Here is a 19,796-nt window from a genome sequence, read left to right on the forward strand (position 1 = left end):
TTTCGAGATTTGATAAGGATTTTAAGACCTTTGTATTTTGTTAAGGATTTCAAGACCTTAGGTTCAGGTCCGTGGAGACCTGACTTTATTTGAAGGATTTTAAGACCTTGGTGGTTTCTAAGGATTTTAAGACCTTAGGTTTAGGTTTATCAAATTTGGTTTCGTTTGAAGGATTTTAAGACCTTCGAGATTATTAAGGATTTTAAGACCTTAGGTTCGTGTTTGTAGGGACCTGAATTTTTAACGAGTCGAGGTATCAAAGATAATTGTTTTATTGATAATGGAATACATGGAATCGTAATAATCATACAATCGCCTGTTTGGGCTATGTGATTCTAATCAGACATATGCCCCCTTTAGTCATGGTGAACAGAGTGTTGAAATGAGGTCGGGGCTGCACTCATGACGGAGTTGCCTACGTACCCAGTCAAGGGATCAAGCCTAACGTTGTTCGAGAAATTTAGGTACCTAATGATAGTATCTTTTGAGATTCGTGGCATTCCACGATCTGATTTCAGGTACCCCGGTTCGCACCTTCTGGAGTTTGTAGACGCCAGGTCGTACCACATGGATAATCCGGTAAGGACCTTCCCAATTGGTTCCTAACTTCCCAGCTTCTGGCTCCTTGGTTCCTTCGAAAACTTTCCTAAGTACTAGGTCCCCTACAGCGAACTGTCGGGGCCTGACTTTGGAGTTGTACTGTCGTGCCATTGCTTGCTGATAGTTTTGAATGCGAAGTAGAGCTCGGTCCCGTCTTTCCTCGATTAGATCGAGGCTGTCTGTTAGGAGCTGGTCATTAGCTGCAGGATCGGACGTACAGAGTTCTCGGCGGAGGCTACCAGCAATGGTTTCGGCTGGGACGACGCTTCCATCCCGTAGGCTAAGGAGAAAGGGGTTTCCTCTGTAGCCTTTCGTGGGGTGGTTGGACATGCCCATACTACTCCAGGTAACTTTTCTGACCAGAGTTCTTTCTGGGTTCCGAGGCGTTTCTTGAGGTTTGCTAATACTGATTTATTAGCAGCCTCCGCCTGGCCGTTTCCTTGAGGGCGTCGAGGTGTTGAGAAGGTCAGGCGGATATTCCATTTGTCACAAAATATTTTGAAGTCGTGAGATATGAATTGCCCTCCATTGTCAGTCACGATTTCGTATGGGACGCCGTGTCTACACACGATATCTTTCCACACAAATCGTTCGACCTCGAATCTGGTTACATGTTGGAAAGCTTCAGCCTCAATCCATTTCGTGAAGTAGTCTGTTAGGACTAAGAGGAAGCGTAGCTTCTTCTTTCCACTTCCTGACGCTACTAGTGGTTCTACGATGTCCATGGACCACCTCATAAACGGGTAAGGGGCGGATATGTTGGATAGAATTTCCGCAGGTTGGTGTATAATCGGTGCATGCCTCTGGCATTTGTCGCATGAGGAAGAGTAGACCTCACAGTCTGCAAATAATGGTAGGCCAAAAATAGCCCTTTCTTTTGATTCGGATAGCTAGAGCTCTGCCTCCATAGTGGTTCCCGCAGGAGCCGTCGTGCATTTCCTTCATGAGTTTCATAGCAACAAGGCCATGGACGTATTTTAGGTAAGGTCCAGAAACGCTTCGTTTGTGGAGGACGGAATTGATTATGCAATATCTCGCGCTTAATGCTTTGAGTTTTCGAGCCTCCCATTTATTGGGTGGAGTCTTTCCCTCCAGGATGTGTTGCATGATTGGTATTCTCCAGTCCTCTCTCCCTACAACTTTGTTATGAAGAGTCGAGTGAGGTTCCTGTTCGGGACCTGGAGTCGTGGTGCCCCCGGAGATATTCGTAGGATTAGGCTTCAGGGAGTCTGAATTCTGAGGAATATCTCCAATTCCCTCATTATTCTCCGGGGTCTGGATGGTGCCCCCAGATGAATTTTTGAGAGCTGAGCGACTTCTAGTCTTGACTCTGCAGACGAGTGGGTCCGAGGTCTGGATGGTGCCCCCGGAGGTATTTGTAGGATTTATCTCCTGGAGTCTGAATTTCGGGGAATACCTTTATTTTTGTCGTTGTTCTCCGTGTTTTGGATCGTGTTCACGGAGGTATGCTTTTTGAAGCTACGTATTTTGGCTTTTGGGAACCAGAAAGTTGTGAGAACTTGGGTAGCTACCGTTTCAGGGTAGTTACCTTCGGTTTGCTCTTTTGGCTTGCTGTCTATCTCAGCTTTAGTAGCTATGTCGATACTTGGCTTTTCGATTCCTTCCACGGGTATGATCTGTCTTACGAGGGAGTCTGATGTGGAGGCTAAAGCAGCCAGCGCATCTGCTGAGGAGTTCTCTCCTCGTGGGATCCTTGTTAGCTCGAACTTGTTGAACTGCCTAGTGAAGTTCTGGATGACTTCGATATATGCCCCCATTCTTTCGTCCCTTGTTTCATATTCTCCGTGAAACTGGCTAGCTACTAGTTATGAATCACTATAAGCGTTTAGCTCTCGAATTCTGAGGCTTAGGACGAGTTTCAACTTTGCGATTAGTGCTTCATATTCATCCTCGTTGTTTGAGGCGCTGAATCCGAGTCTATAGGACTGCTCGATGGTTTCTCCAGCTGAAGAAGTCAGCCTTAGCCCGACACCGGAGCCTTGTTTTGATGAGGCTCCGTCGACATACAGGCTCCACTTTGGAGCTTCCATTTCCGAGACTAATTTCTCGGATGCTAGCTCAATGATAAAATCGGCAAGGACCTGAGCCTTTGCTGCTGCTCGAGGTCTGTACTCGATGTCGTATTCACTGAGCTCTATCGCCCATTTAGCCAATCGCCCTGACTGGCTGGGGCTGTGCAATATCGTTCGTAATGGTTGCGAATTCATTACGATGATCGAGTGCGATTGGAAGTAAGGTCGTAATTTCCTGGCAGCTGTTACGACCGCTAGCGCTAATTTTTCCATGGCAGGGTACCTTGTTTCGGCGTCTATCAGACATTTGCTAGTGTAATAGACAGGTCTTTGTTCGTTTTGTTCCTCTCGTACCAGCACGCCGCTAACTGCAGCAGTTGATACGGCGAGGTACAAATACAGTGGCTCTCCTACTATAGGTTTGGACATGATCGGAGGTTCGGAGAGGTAAGCTTTCAATCTATGCTGCATGGAAACGGAAGCGGGGACGCGGAAGCGGGGACGTAAGGAAGCGTGGAAGCGAAAATTTTAAAATATTTAGGAAGCGGGGACGTGTTGGAAGCGTATATATATATATATATATATATATTGAAACATTAGATAAAATAAAAAAATCTTAATAATGAAAATCCAACACATAAAACTTAAATACTAAAGTTCAACATGAAAGTTAACAAAGAAAAACTCAGAAAAAATAAAGTTTAAACTTCAAACTCAAATATCAAGCTCATCGTCGATCTCATTTTCAGCATCTCCACCAAACAAAACAGCTTCCAACTCTGGTTCATCAAGAGAAAGATCCTCAAACTCAAGTCTTCCGAGATTAATCTCATCCAGTGAATCAAATTGATCACCTCCAACATCCCACATACTGCTAGGACCTTCCTTGTAAGCAGAGCTCCTTCTTGATAGAAGGCGGAGGTTAGTGTGCACAAATACCAAATCTTCAGCTCTTTGGGGAACAATCTTGTTTCTTATTGCAGAATGAATGAACTTGTATGTACTCCAATTCCTTTCGCAACAGGAAGATGAAGATGGCTGTCCAAGTAACTTGAATGCTAAGATTTGGAGTTTTGGTGCCGAAGATCCATAGCCGGCCCACCATGTCAAAGGTTCCAAGATAAACCTATCATGGATCACATCAACACTACCAAAATCCTCTATGCATAAAGAGAAATTAGAGTATTCAACGTTAACCTCTCTCCTTTCATCTTGATTTGGAAAATACTTCATGATACAATTTTTTCTCTCTCTGGTAACATCCAAATCTTGATGTGGAACTTTTCTACTGTCTTCTTCTGCAAGCCACTCCGAACTATAATATCTGCATCGAACAAAGATATATAACAATTATCAAAAACCAATATTACCATTTTATAAGTTGATAGGAAAACAGAATAAAACAAATTTATAATCTTACTTGGGGTTAAGAGAATGTGCCATACAGTGAAGAGGAGTGTTACTCTTACTCCAGCGAGAAGTCAAAACCGAATGCACCGCATTCCAAAAGACTGAATCTTCATTAAGTTGTTTCCTTTCTTTTTTGAAGATAGCTTTCTTGACATTCTGAATCATATTTTCCCACCATTCAAAAACCAAATGAAGAGAAGGTTTATCAGTATCAGCAGCTCTAATTACGCTATAGATGGGCAAAGTGAAAGATAAAGCATATTCAAGCTCCTCCCAAAACATCTCATCTAATATCTTTTTCTTCACAGCAGATGCTCTCTCTACACCGTCTTCTTTATAATCATCCCATTTAGGACTGATCACCATTTGCTGTAACCCGGTCTTTATTTTTTTGAATCTCTTTAGCATCACAACGGTGGACGCAAACCTGTAAAAATAAAAATAAGATCATTTATTTAAAACTTAAGAATATAAGTAAGTTCTCAATTAAAAATAAAAATATAGAAAACTAACCTTGTAGAAGCAATTGTGAGGAGTTTAAGATCACAATGCTCAGTGAACATTACAAGCCTCATTGCATGATTCATAATATAATTTTTGATCCAATTCACATCTTCACTGAGAGATTTTATCCAGTAACAAGCATCATACACCTCTTCATTATTTCTTGTGCTCAGTAGTGGTGAACATATATTCTTCAGAGCAAGGTTCAAAGTATGAACCACACACAGTGTCCAGAAAATAGTAGGAAACTTTGCTGAAATAAGTGCACCGGCTTTTACACAATTTGAAGCATTGTCAGTGACAACCTGGACCACATTTTCATGCCCTGCCTCTTTTATGCCTCCTATGATCAGCTCTGCAATCATCTCACCGGTTTTTATCTCACCATGAGTATTGATCGCCCTTAACATCAATGGACCACTCTCATTTGCAGCAATCAAGTTAAATATTGGTCTTCGTTGTGGATCTGACCAACCATCACTGCATATACTCACTCCTTTTTGTTTCCAAGTGTTCTTCAAAGGTTGTAAATGCATCTCAATATTCTTTCTTTCCTTCTGAAGAAGTGTAGTTCTCAATGCATTATACCCTGGTGGAACATATCCTGGAATTTGGGAAGCTCGCACATATGAATTGCGGTAATGAGGATTTCTTGCAAGGTTAAAAGACAAACCACCAGTGTAGAACATCCTAGATACTTCACCATCGCACTGCTCCCTAGCTTCATTATTAAATGCTTTTTCCAAAGGACCCTTTCTCTTCTTTGGATCAGACTCAGTTGCATTAGGAACTTTGTAGCTCATATCATAATCAAGAGAAGAACTAGACATGTTCCTTGATGATGAAGGAAGTGGAACTGGTTTAGTAGCTGCACGTTCTATCCTCTCCTTGCAATCATCAACTAATTTTTTCAGGTTAACTCTTTGCTGAGGAGTAACTTTCAAGCATCCTTTGATTCCTTTTCCCTCTTTCAGAAGATGAGTCAAAACTCTACTATGAGAACCAACGTATGAATTTCTGCAGAATTTGCATTCAAACTTCCATGATCCTCCTCCAGGTAACTTCTCAATTTTCTTCACGTAGATCCACAAGGGTGCTTTGTCATCCACTTCCAAGGACTCATCAATATTTAAAGGTTCTTGAGACATCAGTCCTGTAAAAAAATATAGTTTTCTATGAATAGCAATATCTTAATCTACCAAGTATAATATAAATATGAAATTTATATCAACGATTATTAAGATCTACGTACACAGAAATTAATATAATACTATACTTAAAATATTTTTTGGACTTAAATTGAAACTCGAAAAGTACAGCACACATGTTACAGGGACTCACGATTCACGAACAAGTTTTACAAACCACATGCATAAAAGACAAACAAGTGACAACACATCAAACAAAATATGATAATTGATTATTTATCAAGTCTATGAGTTACGTACCTTGTCTTCTCTTCTCTGGATAAAGGTTGAAATTGAAAAGTATCAGAAACTGCATGCTCCTTAGTTCTTTTTAAGATTCTTACGGTATGTGAATTCTAAAAACTGTTAATTTTTTATTTTATTTGTTAACTAGGGTTTTGTTATTATAATGGGCTAAACGGGTTATTTTAACTTACATATTCACAAAACAAATCAAATTAAAAAGCCCAAAATAATTTACAGTTGTCTAAAAAACTTGTTTAATTTTCTACGCTTCCAACATCACCATCATCGACGCTTCCAGTTCTGAATCGTGTGCTTCCATGGCGGTTCCAAACGCCTAAAAATCAGAATCGTGATTCCATGTCGATTCCGAGCGCTTCCGAGTGATTCCGGTTCCGTTTCCGCTTCGGAAGCACGAAACGCATGGTCACCAACGATTCCATGCTACGTAGGAGGGATCTGAGGCTATTCGTAGATATATGGAGCGGACTCACGCAGCTCTCCAAAAGCTGGGTGCTCAACTCCACAAGGCAACGAGCTCAGCTCCCGAAATCGAGAGCTTGATCGAAGAGACCTGTGGAACTCTATTCACTGACAGAATTGCCAACTCTTACATAAGAGACACCCGAAAAATTAGGATCCCCGAATACGACGGGACCTCAGACCCAAAGGCTTACCTGAGAGCCTTCCGGTTAGCTATCGTGAAAACTCACTTTACAAAAGAAGAATGCGAAGCAGGTTACTGCAGGACATTCGCCGAAAATCTAGTCGGAACAGCCCTCGAATGGTTCTCTGGTCTCGAACCAAATTCGATAGATAGCTTCGACCAGTTAAGCAACGCTTTCATGAAGCAATACTCGACTCATATCCTAAAGCAAGCATCCGAGGCTGACCTCTGGAAAAACAGACAGGGAGTGGGAGACTCACTACGAGCCTACATCGAAAAATCCGTTTTACCAGGTCGCCATCGAGGCTCTCAGAAGAGGTCTCTGGTATAAATCGGAACTTTGGTCGGAGCTAACGCTCAATCCTCCCCCAACTATCGACGATGCTCTTCATAAAGCGTCTAGATACGTCACCTTGGAAGAGGAAACAACTGCACTGGATAAGCTCCACAAGAAACCCCAGAATCACCCGAAAGGTGAAGCCTCAGAAGCAAAAGAACCTCATAAAAAGGGGAACTCTCGAAACAATCAGACCCAGGGAGAACATTCCTATGCAATCGAGGAAGATAAGGAAGAAAAACCTATCGCCGCAGCAAACAAAACCCCCTGGTCAAAAGGATATGATGAGAACAAACACTGCTCTTATCACGATCGGAAAGGGCACTCAACTGAGGAATGTTAGGACCTCCAACGACAACTGGCAGCTAAATTCGCAGCCGGAGAAATAAAGGGAGTGGACCTTAAAAAGCCACCACCTTATCAGAAAAGAGGTCCCAGAGACACCTCTCCAAAGCGCGATAGGTCACCTGAGAAGGAGACCGATTCGCCACCTCCAGCTCCCAAGAAAAGAGTCGATATGATTCTTGGAAAATTCCCCCAAGGAAAAAGTTTACAAGTCGAAGCTCTCTTGAGCAAACCGTCCCCTCAATCGAGCCCCGACTCGAGGGTGAACTGTATCCTTGGAGGATCAGATATATGTCAAGACTCCGTCAACTCCATTAAGAATCACGTATGGAAGGTTGTGTCTAACACTAGACCTAAGCCTCCTAACACCGAGTCCAATACTAAGATTTCTTTCTGGGAAAGCGATACCTCAAACCTTGACAGACCTCACGATGACGCGCTGATCGTCACCCTGAACATCGCAGGATATGAGGTCCCTAAACTCATGATAGACACAGGAAGCTCTTTTGACCTTATTTTCTACAACACCCTAAAAGGGATGGAAATAGACGACTACGAAATTATTGGCCAAAAAGCTAATCTCGTAGGCTTTTCCGGAGAAACAGCTACCTCATTGGGAACTATTAAGCTCCCAATTATAGCTGGCGGAATCATGAAAATGATGAATTTCATAGTCATCGACAGACCTTCCCCGTTTCACGCGATCCTAGGAAGACCTTGGATCCATAAGATGAAAGCAGTAGCTTCAACTTATCACCAATGTGTGAAATTCCCGACACCTGAAGGGATATCTACCGTGCATGGTAACCAAAAGATCTCCAGGATCTGTTACCTGGGAGGATTCAAAATTCTCAAAGAATCACCCCAATAGCAATTACAGATCCAGGAGGGTCGTGAGATACAACAGAATATTCGAGGTCCCCCTAAGAACCTCACCGAGCAAGTTAGTATCGACGACTCAAATCCTGAAAAGCAAATGAGTATCGGATCCGAGCTACCTCTCGAGACTAAGAAGGAGCTCATAAACTTTCTAAAAAGCAACGTCGGAACTTTTGCATGGACCCCAGTGACATGAAGGGTATAAACGCCGACGTAAGTACTCACAAGCTTAAGGTAGACCCCACTTTCAAACCGATCAAACAAAAGCGTCGCAAGCTAGGCCTAGAAAAGGCTCAAGCTGTTAACGACGATGTTGACCGACTTACGAAAGCTGGGTCCATTCGTGAGGTACATTACCCAGACTGGCTAGCTAATCCAGTAGTTGTAGAAAAGAAGAACGGGAAATGGAGTCTGCGTAGATTTCACCGACCTAAATAAAGCTTGTCCAAAAGATAGCTTCCCGTTACCTCACATCGATCGTTTGGTCGAGGCCACTGCTGGCCACCAGCTCCTGTCCTTCATGGATCCCTTTTCAGGGTACAATCAAATCATGATGGATCCCGACGATCAAGAGAAAACTGCATTCATAACTGAATGAGGGACCTATTGCTATAAGGTCATGCCATTCGGTTTAAAAAATGCAGGAGCTACCTATCAAACGCTAGTGAATAAAATGTTTGCTGGCCAGCTCGGGAAAACCATGGAGGTCTATATTGATGATATGCTAGTTAAATCCTCAATTGGAGAAAACCACATTTCCCACCTAAGGGAATGCTTCGATATCCTCAACAAATACGATATGAAGCTCAACCCTGCTAAGTGCATCTTCGGGGTACCTTCAAGCGAGTTCCTCGGCTACCTCGTAACCGAAAGAGGCATCGAAGCCAACCCGAAACAGATAGCTACCTTTCTGAAAATACCGTCACCTAAACAACCAGAGAGGTACAGAGATTGACTGGACGAATCGCATCATTAAATCGATTCATATCCAGGTCCACCGATAAGTGCCTCCCATTCTACAAACTTCTAAAAAATAATAAGAAGTTCTTATGGGACGAGAAGTGCGAGGAAGCCTTCAAGCAATTGAAAGCTTACCTCTCCGAACCTCTCATCTTGGCCAAACAAGTAATGGGAGAACCACTGTATCTGTACCTCGCTGTGTCAACCGCTGCAGTTAGTGGTGTGCTGGTACGAGAAGAGCAAAACGAGTAAAGACCTGTCTATTATACCAGCAATAGTCTGATAGACGCCGAAACTAGATACCCTACTATGGAAAAACTAGCTCTAGTTGTCGTAACAGCTGCCAGAAAATTGCGACCTTATTTCCAATCGCACTCAATCGTCGTAATGACTTCACAACCATTGCGAACAATTTTGCACAGCCCTAGCCAATCATGACGATTTGCTAAATGGGCAATAGAGCTCAGTGAATACGATATCGAGTATAGACCTCGAGCAACAGCAAAAGCTCAGGTCCTTGCCGATTTCATAATCGAGCTAGCTTCCGAACAACTAGATTTGGAAATGGAAGCTCTGAAGTGGAGTCTGTACATTGACGAGCCTCACCAAGACAAGGTTCCGGCATCGGTCTAAGGCTGACCTCCTCAGCTGGAGAAACCATCCAACAATCATACAGACTCGGATTCAGCACTTCTAATAACGAGGCTGAATACGAAGCATTAATTGCAGGATTAAAACTCGCCCTAAGCCTCGGAATTCGAGAGCTGAACGCTTATAGTGATTCACAGCTAGTAGCTAGCCAGTTCCACGGCGAGTATGAAACAAGGGACGAAAGAATGGGGGCATACCTAGAAGTTGTCCGGAACTTCACTAAGCAGTTCAACAGATTTGAACTAACGAGGATCCCACGAGGAGAGAACTCCTCAGCAGACGCGCTGGCTGCTTTAGCGTCAACATCAGACCCCCTCGTAAAACGGATCATACCCGTACAGGGAATCGAAAAGCCAAGTATCGACATAGCTACCAAAGCTGAGGTCGATAGCAAGCCGAAAGAGCCAACGGAAGGTAGCTACCCCCAGACGGTAGCAACCCAAGTTCTTACAACGTACTGGTTCCCAAAAACCAGAATTCGTAGCTTTAAAAAGCAGACCTCCGGGGGCAAGATCCAGACCTCGGATTCACCTGTCCACGCAGCCAGGATCAAGAGTCGTTCTGCTTTTGAAAGCACATCCGAAGAAACGACCCAGACTCCGGAGAACAACACCAGAACTGGAGATATTCCTCATAATTTAGACTCATTCGAGCCTAATCCGACCAATATCTCCGGGGGCAATAAGACATCAGGTCACGACACTCAGGGACCTGAACAAGACACATCAGGTCACGACACTCAGGGACCTGAACAAGACCCGCCCTCATCTCTTCATGACAAAATCATTGGGAGAGAGGATTGGAGAATACCGATCATGCAGTACATCTTGTAGGGTAAGATTCCCCCTCAATAAGTGGGAGGCCCGAAAACTCAAAGCATTAAGCGCAAGATACTGCATAATCGAGTCAGCCCTCCATAAACGAAGCATTTCCGGACCTTACCTAAAATGCGTCCATGGCCTCGATGCTATCAATCTTATGAAAGAAATGCACGCATGCTCCTGAGGAAACCACTCTGGGGGCAGAGCTCTAGCTATCCGAATCAAAAGACAAGGCTATTTCTGGCCCACCATTATTGCTGACTGTGAGGTTTACTCCTCCTCATGTGATAAATGCCAAAGACATGCACCGATTATACATCAGCATGCGGAAAAATTATCCTCAATATCCGCTCAGTACCCGTTCATGAGGTGGTCCATGGACATCGTAGAAACACTCATAACGTCAGGAAGAGGAAGGCAGAAGCTACGCTTCCTCTTGGTCTTGACAGACTACTTCACGAAGTGGATAGAGGCTGAAGCTTTCCAACAGATAACTAGATTCGAAGTCAAAGGATTTGTGTGGAAAGACATTGTCTGCCGCTATGGCGTCCAGTATGAGATCGTAACCAACAATGGAGGACAGTTCATTTCTCGCGACTTCAAAGCATTTTGCGACAAGTGGAATATCCGCCTTACCTTCTCAACACCTCGACGACCTCAAGGTAACGGTCAGGCGGAGGCTGCTAATAAGTCAATATTAGCAAACCTCAAGAAACGCTTCGGAACCAACAAGAAAACCTGGTCTGAAAAGATACATGAAGTACTTTGGGCATGGCGAACCACCCCGAGAAAGGCTACAGAGGAAACCCCTTTCTCTTTAGCCTACGAAATGGAAGCTGTCGTTCCGGCGGAAACCTCCACTGGGAGCCTCCGTCGAGAGCTCTGTACGTCTGATCCCGAAGCTAACGACCAGCTCTTATCAGACAGCTTCGATTTAATCGAGGAACGACAAGACCAAGTTTTGCTTCGGATTCAAAACTATCAGCAGGCAATGGCTCGACATTATAATTCCAAAGTCAGGCCTCGACAATTTGTTGTAGGTGACCTGGTACTTAGGAAGGTTTTCGAAAGAACCAAGGAACCATATGCTGGGAAGTTAGGAACCAATTGGGAAGGTCCCTACCGGATTATCCACGTGGTACGACCTGGCGTCTATAAGCTCCTGAAGGTGCGAACCGGAGTACCTGAAATCAGATCGTGGAATGCCACAAATCTGAAGAAATACTATCATTAGGTACTTAAATTCCTCGAATTACGTTAGGCTTGACCCCTTGACTGGGTACGTAGGCAATTGTGTTATGAGTGCAACCCCAATATCATTTTAACACTCTTTCCACCATGACGAAAGGGGGCATATGTTTGAGAACATATAGCCCAAACAGCGATTGTATGATTATTGTGTTACCATGTATCCTATTATCAATAAAGCAATTATCTTCGATAACTTGACCTTCGAACAAATTCAGGTCTCTACGAACCTGAACCCAAGGTCTTAAAATCCTTCGAACAAATTCAAGTCTCTACGAACCTGAACCCAAGGTCTTAAAACCCTTTGAACAAATTCAGGTCTCTACGAACCTGAACCTAATGTCTTAAAATCCTTCGAACAAATTCAGGTCTCTACGAACCTGAACCTAAGGTCTTAAAATCCTTCGAACAAATTCAGGTCTCAATGAACCTGAACCTAAGGTCTTAAAACCCTTCGAACAAATTCAGGTCTCAATGAACCTGAACCTAAGGTCTTAAAACCCTTCGAACAAATTCAGGTCTCCGTAAACCTGAACCTAAGGTCTTAAAACCTTTCGAATAAATTCAGGTCTCCGTGAACCTGAACCTAAGGTCTTAAAACCCTTCGAATAAATTCAGGTCTCCGTGAACCTGAACCTAAGGTCTTAAAACCCATCGAACAAATTCAGGTCTCCGTGAACCTGAACCTAAGGTCTTAAAACCCTTCAAACAAATTCAGGTCTCCGTGAACCTGAACCTAAGATCTTAAAACCCTTCGAATAAATTCAGGTCTCCGTGAACCTGAACCTAAGGTCTTAAAACCCTTCGAATAAATTCAGGTCTCCGTGAACCTGAACCTAAGATCTTAAAACCCTTCGAACAAATTCAGGTCTCCGTCAACCTGAACCTAAGGGCTTAAAATCCTCAGTAATCTCGAAGGTCTTAAAATCCTTCCAACAAACTCAGGTCTCCACGAACCTGGACCTAAGGTCTTAAAATCCTTAGTAACCTCGAAGGTCTTAAAATCCTTCAGGCGAAACCAAACTTCGACAAACCTAAATCTAAGGTCTTAAAAATCCTTAGAAACCACTAAAGGTCTTAAAATCCTTATCAAATCCCAAAAGGTCTTAAAATCCTTATCAAATCTCAAAAGGTCTTAAAATCCTTATCAAATCTCAAAAGGTCTTAAAATCCTAAGCAAACTTCAATGGGTCTTAAAATCCCACACACGAATTCAGGTTCCCATAAACCCCCTCCTAAGGTCTTCAGGGTAGCTCAGGTTCCTAAAAACCCGGAGCTAATCTCAATATTTCAGGAACATCCTTCCGTACGTGTTAGACTCAGGTCCCATAAGACTGGACCTAAGTCTCCCAACCCGGAGCTAATCTCAATATTTCAGGAACAGCCTTCCCATAAAGGCTTACTCACATTTCTCGTCCCATAAGAACTTCTTATTATTTTTTAGAAATTTGTAGAATGGGAGGCACTTATCGGTGGATCTGGATATGAATCAATTTAATGCTGCGATTCGTCCAGTCAATCTCTGTACCTCTCTGGTTGTCTTAGGTGACGGCATTTCCAGGAAGGTTGCTATCTGCTGCGGGTTGGCTTCAATGCCTCTTTCGGTTACGAGGTAGCCGAGGAACTCGCCTGAGGGTACCCCGAAAATACATTTAGTGGGATTGAGCTTCATATCATACTTGTTGAGGATATCGAAGCATTCCCTTAAGTGGGAGATATGGTCTTCTCTAGCTGAGGATTTGACTAGCATATCGTCAATATAGACCTCCATGGTTTTTCCGAGTTGCCCAACGAACATCTTATTTACTAGCCTCTGATAGGTAGCTCCTGCATTCTTTAACCTGAATGGCATAACCTTGTAACAATAGGTTCCTCGTTCGGTTATGAATGCAGTTTTTTCTTGATCCTCAGGGTCCATCATGATTTGGTTGTACGCTAAGAAGGCATCCATGAAGGACATGAGTCGATGGCCAGCTGTTGCTTCAACCAGGCGATCGATGTGAGGTAACGGGAAGCTGTCTTTAGGACAAGCCTTGTTTAGGTCAGTGAAATCTACAGAGATTCTCCATTTCCTGTTTTTCTTTTTCACAACTACCGGGTTAGCTAACCAGTCAGGGTAGTGCACCTCTCGAATTGACCCAGCTTTTGTAAGTCGTTCAACTTCGTCGTTAACAGCTTGAGCCTTTTCGAGGCCCAGCTTGCGACGCTTTTGTTTGATCGGTTGAAAGTGGGGTCTACTCTCAGTTTATGGGTGGTGACGTTCGGATCTATACCTTTCATGTCACTGGTGGTCCATGCAAAGGTTTTGATATTGCTTTTTAAGAAGGCAATGAGCTCCTTTTTGGTCTCAAGAGGTAGCTCAGATCCGATGCTTACCTGTCTTTCAGGATTTGAGTCGTCGATGCAAACTTTTTCGGTGAGGTTCCTAGGGGGACCTTGAATATTTTGTTGCATCTCACGACCCTCCTGGATCTGTAATTTCTATTGGGGGGATTTTTTGAGGATTTCGAATCCTCCCAGGTAACAGATCCTGGATATCTTCTGGCTACCATGTATGGTAGTTATTCCTTCAGGTGTTGGGAATTTCACACATTGATGATAAGTCGAGACTACTGCTTTCATCTTGTGAATCCAGGGTCTTCCTAGGATCGCATGGAACGGGGAAGGTCTGTCGATGACTACTAAATTAGTCATTTTCATTATTCCGCCAGCTATGATTGGGAGTTTGATAGTTCCCAAGGATGTAGCTGTTTCTCCGGAAAAGCCTACGAGATTAGCTTTTTGGCCAATAATTTCGTAGTCGTCTATTTCCATCCCTTTCAGGGTGTTGTAGAAAATAAGGTCAACAGAGCTTCCTGTGTCTATCATAAGTTTAGGCACCTCGTATCCTGCGATGTTCAGGGTGACGATCAGGACATCATCGTGAGGTCTGTCGAGGTTTGACGTCTCACTTTCCCAGAAAGAAATCTTAGTATTGGACTCGAGGTTGGGAGACTTAGGTCCAGTGTTAGACACAGCCTTCCGTACGTGATTTTTAATAGAATTAACGGAGTCTTGACATATATCGGATCCTCCAAGGATACAGTCCACCCTCGAGTCGGGGCTCGATTGAGGTGACGGTTTGCTCAAGAGAGACTCGATTTGTAGGCTTTTTCCTTGGGAGAATTTTTCAAGAATCATATCGACTCTTTTCTTGGGAGCTGGAGGTGGCGAATATGTCTCCTTCTCAGGTGACCTTTCGCGCTTTGGAGAGGTATCTCTGGGACCTCTTTTCTAATAGGGCGGTGGCTTTTTAAGGTCTACGCCCTTTATTTCTCCGGCTGCGAATTTAGCTGCCAGCTGTCGTTGGAGGTCCCAACATTCCTCAGTTGAGTGCCCTTCTCGATCGTGATAGGAGCAATGTTTGTTTTTATCATATCCTTTTGGCCAGGGAGTTTTGTTTGCTGCAGCGACAGGTTTTTCTTCCTTATCCTCCTCGATTGCATAGGAATGTTCTCCCTGAGTCTGATTGTTTCGGAAGTTCCCCTTTTTATGAGGTCCCTTTTCCTTTGAAGATTCACCTTTCGAGTGATTCTGAGGTTTCTTGTGGAGTTTATCCAGTGCAGCTTTCTCTTCCTCCAAAGTAATATATCTGGTGGCTTTATGAACAGCATCATCGATAGTTGGAGGAGTATTGAGTGTTAGTTCCGACCAGAAATCTGATTTATACCACAAACCTCTTCTAAGGGCCTCGATGGTGACTTGGTCGTTGGGGTTCGAGAGCTTAGTTCTTACTGCTCTGAATTTCTCGATGTAGACTCATAGCGAGTCCCCCATTCCTTGTCTGACCTTCCAGAGGTCAGCCTCAGAGGCTTGCTTAAGGATATGGGTCGAGTACTGCTTCATGAAGGCATTAGTTAACTGATCGAAACTGTCTATCGAGGCTGGTTCAAGACCAGAAAACCACTCGAGGGCTGTTCCAACAAGGTTTTCGGCGAATGTCCTGCAGTAACCTGCTTCACATTCTTCCTGCGTAAAATGGGCTTTCACGATAGCTAATCGGAAGGCTCTCAAATAGGCCTTTGGGTCGGAGGTCCCATCATACTCGGGAATTCTAATTTTTCGAGTGTCTCTTATGTAAGAGCTGGCAATTCTGTCAGTGAATGGAGTCCCACGGGTTTCTTCGATCAAGCTCTCGATTTCGGGAGCTGAGCTTGTTGCCTTATGAACTTGAGCATTCAACTTTTGGAGAGCTGCGTGAGTTCGCTCCATATATCTGCGAATGGCGTCAGGTCCCTCTAGAGGAAGGACATTTGGGTCATTATTAGGTATCTGTCGGGCAGGTTCCTGATGGAATCGTGTTCGGTCATCTTCCCATGAAGCTGGTGGGCTAAGTCGCTCACCGGCTCTTGGGTTATCGGTATTTGCCCTTTGATATCCGTCTGTATTCGGGGTTGAGCTTCTGGTTTGATAAACCGAAGCTGATGTTCTGCCCCAGATGGGAGGGATACTCCTGCTCCGGACCTAGTGCTCCGGTCAGCAATCTGGCTGGGCGTGGAGCTGGTTGTCGCTACGTTACTTCCCATAGCACTAGTGATGGGTGGTTAAACGCGGGAGCTGTCCCAGCATGAAGTGTCTGGAAAACAGATCCCCGTCCTTCCGGAACAGTGCTATCAGGAGAAAAATCTAAACGTCCTCGAGGGAACGAGGGATCGGTCAATCGATCTCGGAAGGTGACCCCCGGACCTTGACGTTGCGGTGGTTGGGTTGTAGCGTTTAGAGATCTAGTTGCCTCTTCGAATCGTTGCTGCCGAACAGCTAGCTGATGCATTATACGCTCATTCTCTTGAGCTTTGTCTACTAACTGCATCATCATCTGGCGAATCTAAGAAAGTTGAGCCTCCGTTTGATTCGGAGCAGTTTGCTGCTGAGGATTCTCGGTGACTGGAATCCCGGAGGCGGTTCCACCTGATGATCTTTGGTTGGTTACTCTAGTGGCAGTCTGGCTCGTTCGAGCGCTAGCCAAAGGCTGTTGCCCAGATCGTCGAGGCTCCATGGTTAGGAGACTAGAGCCTCCATCGTTCGGTGAGCCATCAGTCTGAATCGGGAGGTTAGAGTCAGACGGATTCGTTGTCTGATCGGTAGGATTCATCCTCAAGTTGAAGTAAGGGATTCAATTGTTTCTTCCCCACAGACGGCGCCAATTGTGAGGGATTAAACTCACCTCCTAGATTTTAGATCAGGTTAAGATTAAGGAAAGATTAGAAAAAGATAACGTGGGCTGAATCCCGTAATAACTTGTAGAATGGATGATGATTTTGTATTGATAACTTGGTAAAAGAATGGTTACAAAAAGATGTTTCTCTTGATGATTACAAAGATAACAAAATGTTTTAGAGATTATGTGAATGATCGTAAAAGTGAATAAGGGTTAAATGAATCCCCTTTTCTTAATTGACTTCTTCTTTAAATAGCCTCAGACTTCATTTGATCGTCACCAACTGGTTCCCGAGATCCTCTCCGTGATTTGAGGGATTTGTAACAGCTTCCCTTTGACCGGGTCCTGCGCCTACTTACACGTCCACGAGCTGCCTCCTTTCCGTGACCTCTTTAGTGAACATCCTTAGCTCACAGCCTCCGGCTCTAGCTTAGCTGCTTTTGAAGATTGAACTTGCGATGGGCTTATCGCGGCCCGTTATCTTTTTCTGTTATCCATCATTAGCTATCGGGCCATATTTGGGCCCAACAATAGTTACTGGATTTAATGTGAATAACAGTTATTGGCGAATTAAAAAAATACTTTGAACGATAGAAATACGTTGAACAATAGATAGGGAAGGTAAAGAGATGAGAGGAGATATTTGCAGATTAAGAAAAGTGTAAACGACAAGGTTGAACTGTGGAAGAAGATTCAAAGAATCTAGAATCTATTGACTGACGCTTGAGAAAGGAGATTAACAGAGCATGGTAATGAAGATTACGAAGAAGGAAGCTATAAGTAATGCAACTATTCATCCAACTCTCTACCCTCTCCAATCTATACATTTGACGTGAAGGAAACTGAGAGGTCGACATAGACTTTGAGTTAAATGAGAATGCTATCAATTGCTAAATCAAGAGAAATTCGTTGTACGACAGGGAAGATTAAGAGTATGTAGAAGAAACAATAAGTAACAAAAATCTAAAGAGTCGACTAATGATACGGAACACAAAAAGCTGAGTTAATAACATAATCGAATATTTTATTTTCCAACCGAAATCATACCGCAAAATTAAGAAAAACCCGAGAACACAATGTACTAACCAAACCGAGTGGGTCCCACAATCATTAAATAAATGCTGATGTGGACACTCTCAAAAGAGAGGAAAGTGTCCCATTATATATATGATTTTTAATGCTATCCAGGATTCAAGTTGAGGAGGTGCAATAGCGGGATGAATATACAATTTAATTTTTGGTCAAAAAAAATATACAACTTAACAGTAAAAATCTACAAAATGTATAGTATCAAAGTAGAGATATCACCATTTTCTGAAACGGGTAAAACATTAAATGAATGGCTAGTACATCTTTTATAATATAAATCAGAAGTCAATTTACATGACTTATCAATGATTTAGTTTGATTTATGACCATAACTCAAAAATGTTACCAATCATGATTTATTTTTTATTTTTTGAGTTTACATTGAGTTATAGTGTGTTATCATTGAGGTACCATTTTGAATTATCCCCTTTGTAAAATTGGTAACTCAAATAATTAATCTAACATCAAGCCATTTCGTATGTATTAGAAGTTGAAGTGGTAGTTATTTTGTTTTCTATTGATTATCTTACGTTTACTTTTAGTTTTTTTTTAACAATTTAATATTTTAATTGCATGATAATCATTTCTCATATTTACTTTCCTTCACTCACTAAACTATTTTCGAAAAAAAAATCACGTAATTATTTACTAATTAGTCAAACATTTTTATAAATTTTCTTATTAGATTTTAATTATTATTTAAAAAATGTTTCTTTAGTTTTAACTATTAACTATGTTCGATAAATAAAAATTTATATACAAAAATACGTTAATATAAAAATATATTTGCTATAATTTTTGATTATATGTTTACGTAAATATATAAATACGTAAAGACCTTCGCTATATATTTTATATTAACTAGGTTTGATAACTAAAAAAATTATATACAAAATTACATAATTATATCTCTTTAATTTGATTATAGATTTTGTATTTTCAGACTATTTTATTTATAAATTTTATTATTTGAAATAAAGACACTACAATTTATACATCGAAAATGTTACCAGTCAGCTATTTAAAGAAATTAATAACTTATATTCTTACATCGAACTCACCACATAAATGTACAGTTTCTACCACATAATTTTTACTGCGAGTTACATCAGATTATAACTTTTATTGTAAATCAATTCTAATACAACATGTCACCAGTCGGAGCAATTTTCTAAGTGACATGTGTCTTTTACAATTTTCAAATAAAATTATTATTTTATTTTCGTTTTAGTAATAAAGTTAGTTAAAAATCTGTCTTTCAGTTTTGTTTTTTTTTGCAAAACTAACCCCACTTTCCTCATCTTGATCTCCACGATCTCAACTTCTTTTGCTTCTACATATTAAACTGCTAACTCGATCCATAAACAATCTCTGGATAAAAATGTTAACAAGAAGATGCTGATGCCTTAAGGTCTACCATTTATGGCGATCAAATGCCAACATTTCTTTTATCTAATGTTCAGCCAAATGTTTTCAATCGTAGTATTTGGTCAATGCTAAGAGGATACAAGGTAATCATTTCTTCCATTTATTTTTCTTTACAACATGTTTTCAAGAATGTTTTCAATTTTTATCAGTTGGAAATATTCTTATCTTTTTGTTATTTTAGGAAAAATGGCAGACAA

The 19,796-nt window shown here is 42.2% G+C and overlaps 1 protein-coding gene across 1 annotated transcript; it reads right to left on the reverse strand.

Annotated features, from left to right (window-relative positions):
- Positions 1–3,249: 3,249 nt before the first annotated feature.
- LOC108828981 (uncharacterized) lies at positions 3,250–5,709 on the reverse strand. The gene is made up of 3 exons (XM_057007441.1): positions 4,557–5,709; positions 4,054–4,470; positions 3,250–3,957 (listed from the first exon to the last, which is right to left on the reverse strand). Exons 1-3 carry the CDS (start codon positions 5,693–5,695, stop codon positions 3,348–3,350), a joined length of 2,166 nt encoding a protein of 721 aa, XP_056863421.1. The 5' UTR covers positions 5,696–5,709; the 3' UTR covers positions 3,250–3,347.
- Between the last annotated feature and the right edge of the window lie 14,087 nt (positions 5,710–19,796).

This window comes from Raphanus sativus, chromosome 4 (assembly GCF_000801105.2).
Source record: "Raphanus sativus cultivar WK10039 chromosome 4, ASM80110v3, whole genome shotgun sequence".
Taxonomy (NCBI): Eukaryota; Viridiplantae; Streptophyta; class Magnoliopsida; order Brassicales; family Brassicaceae; genus Raphanus; species Raphanus sativus.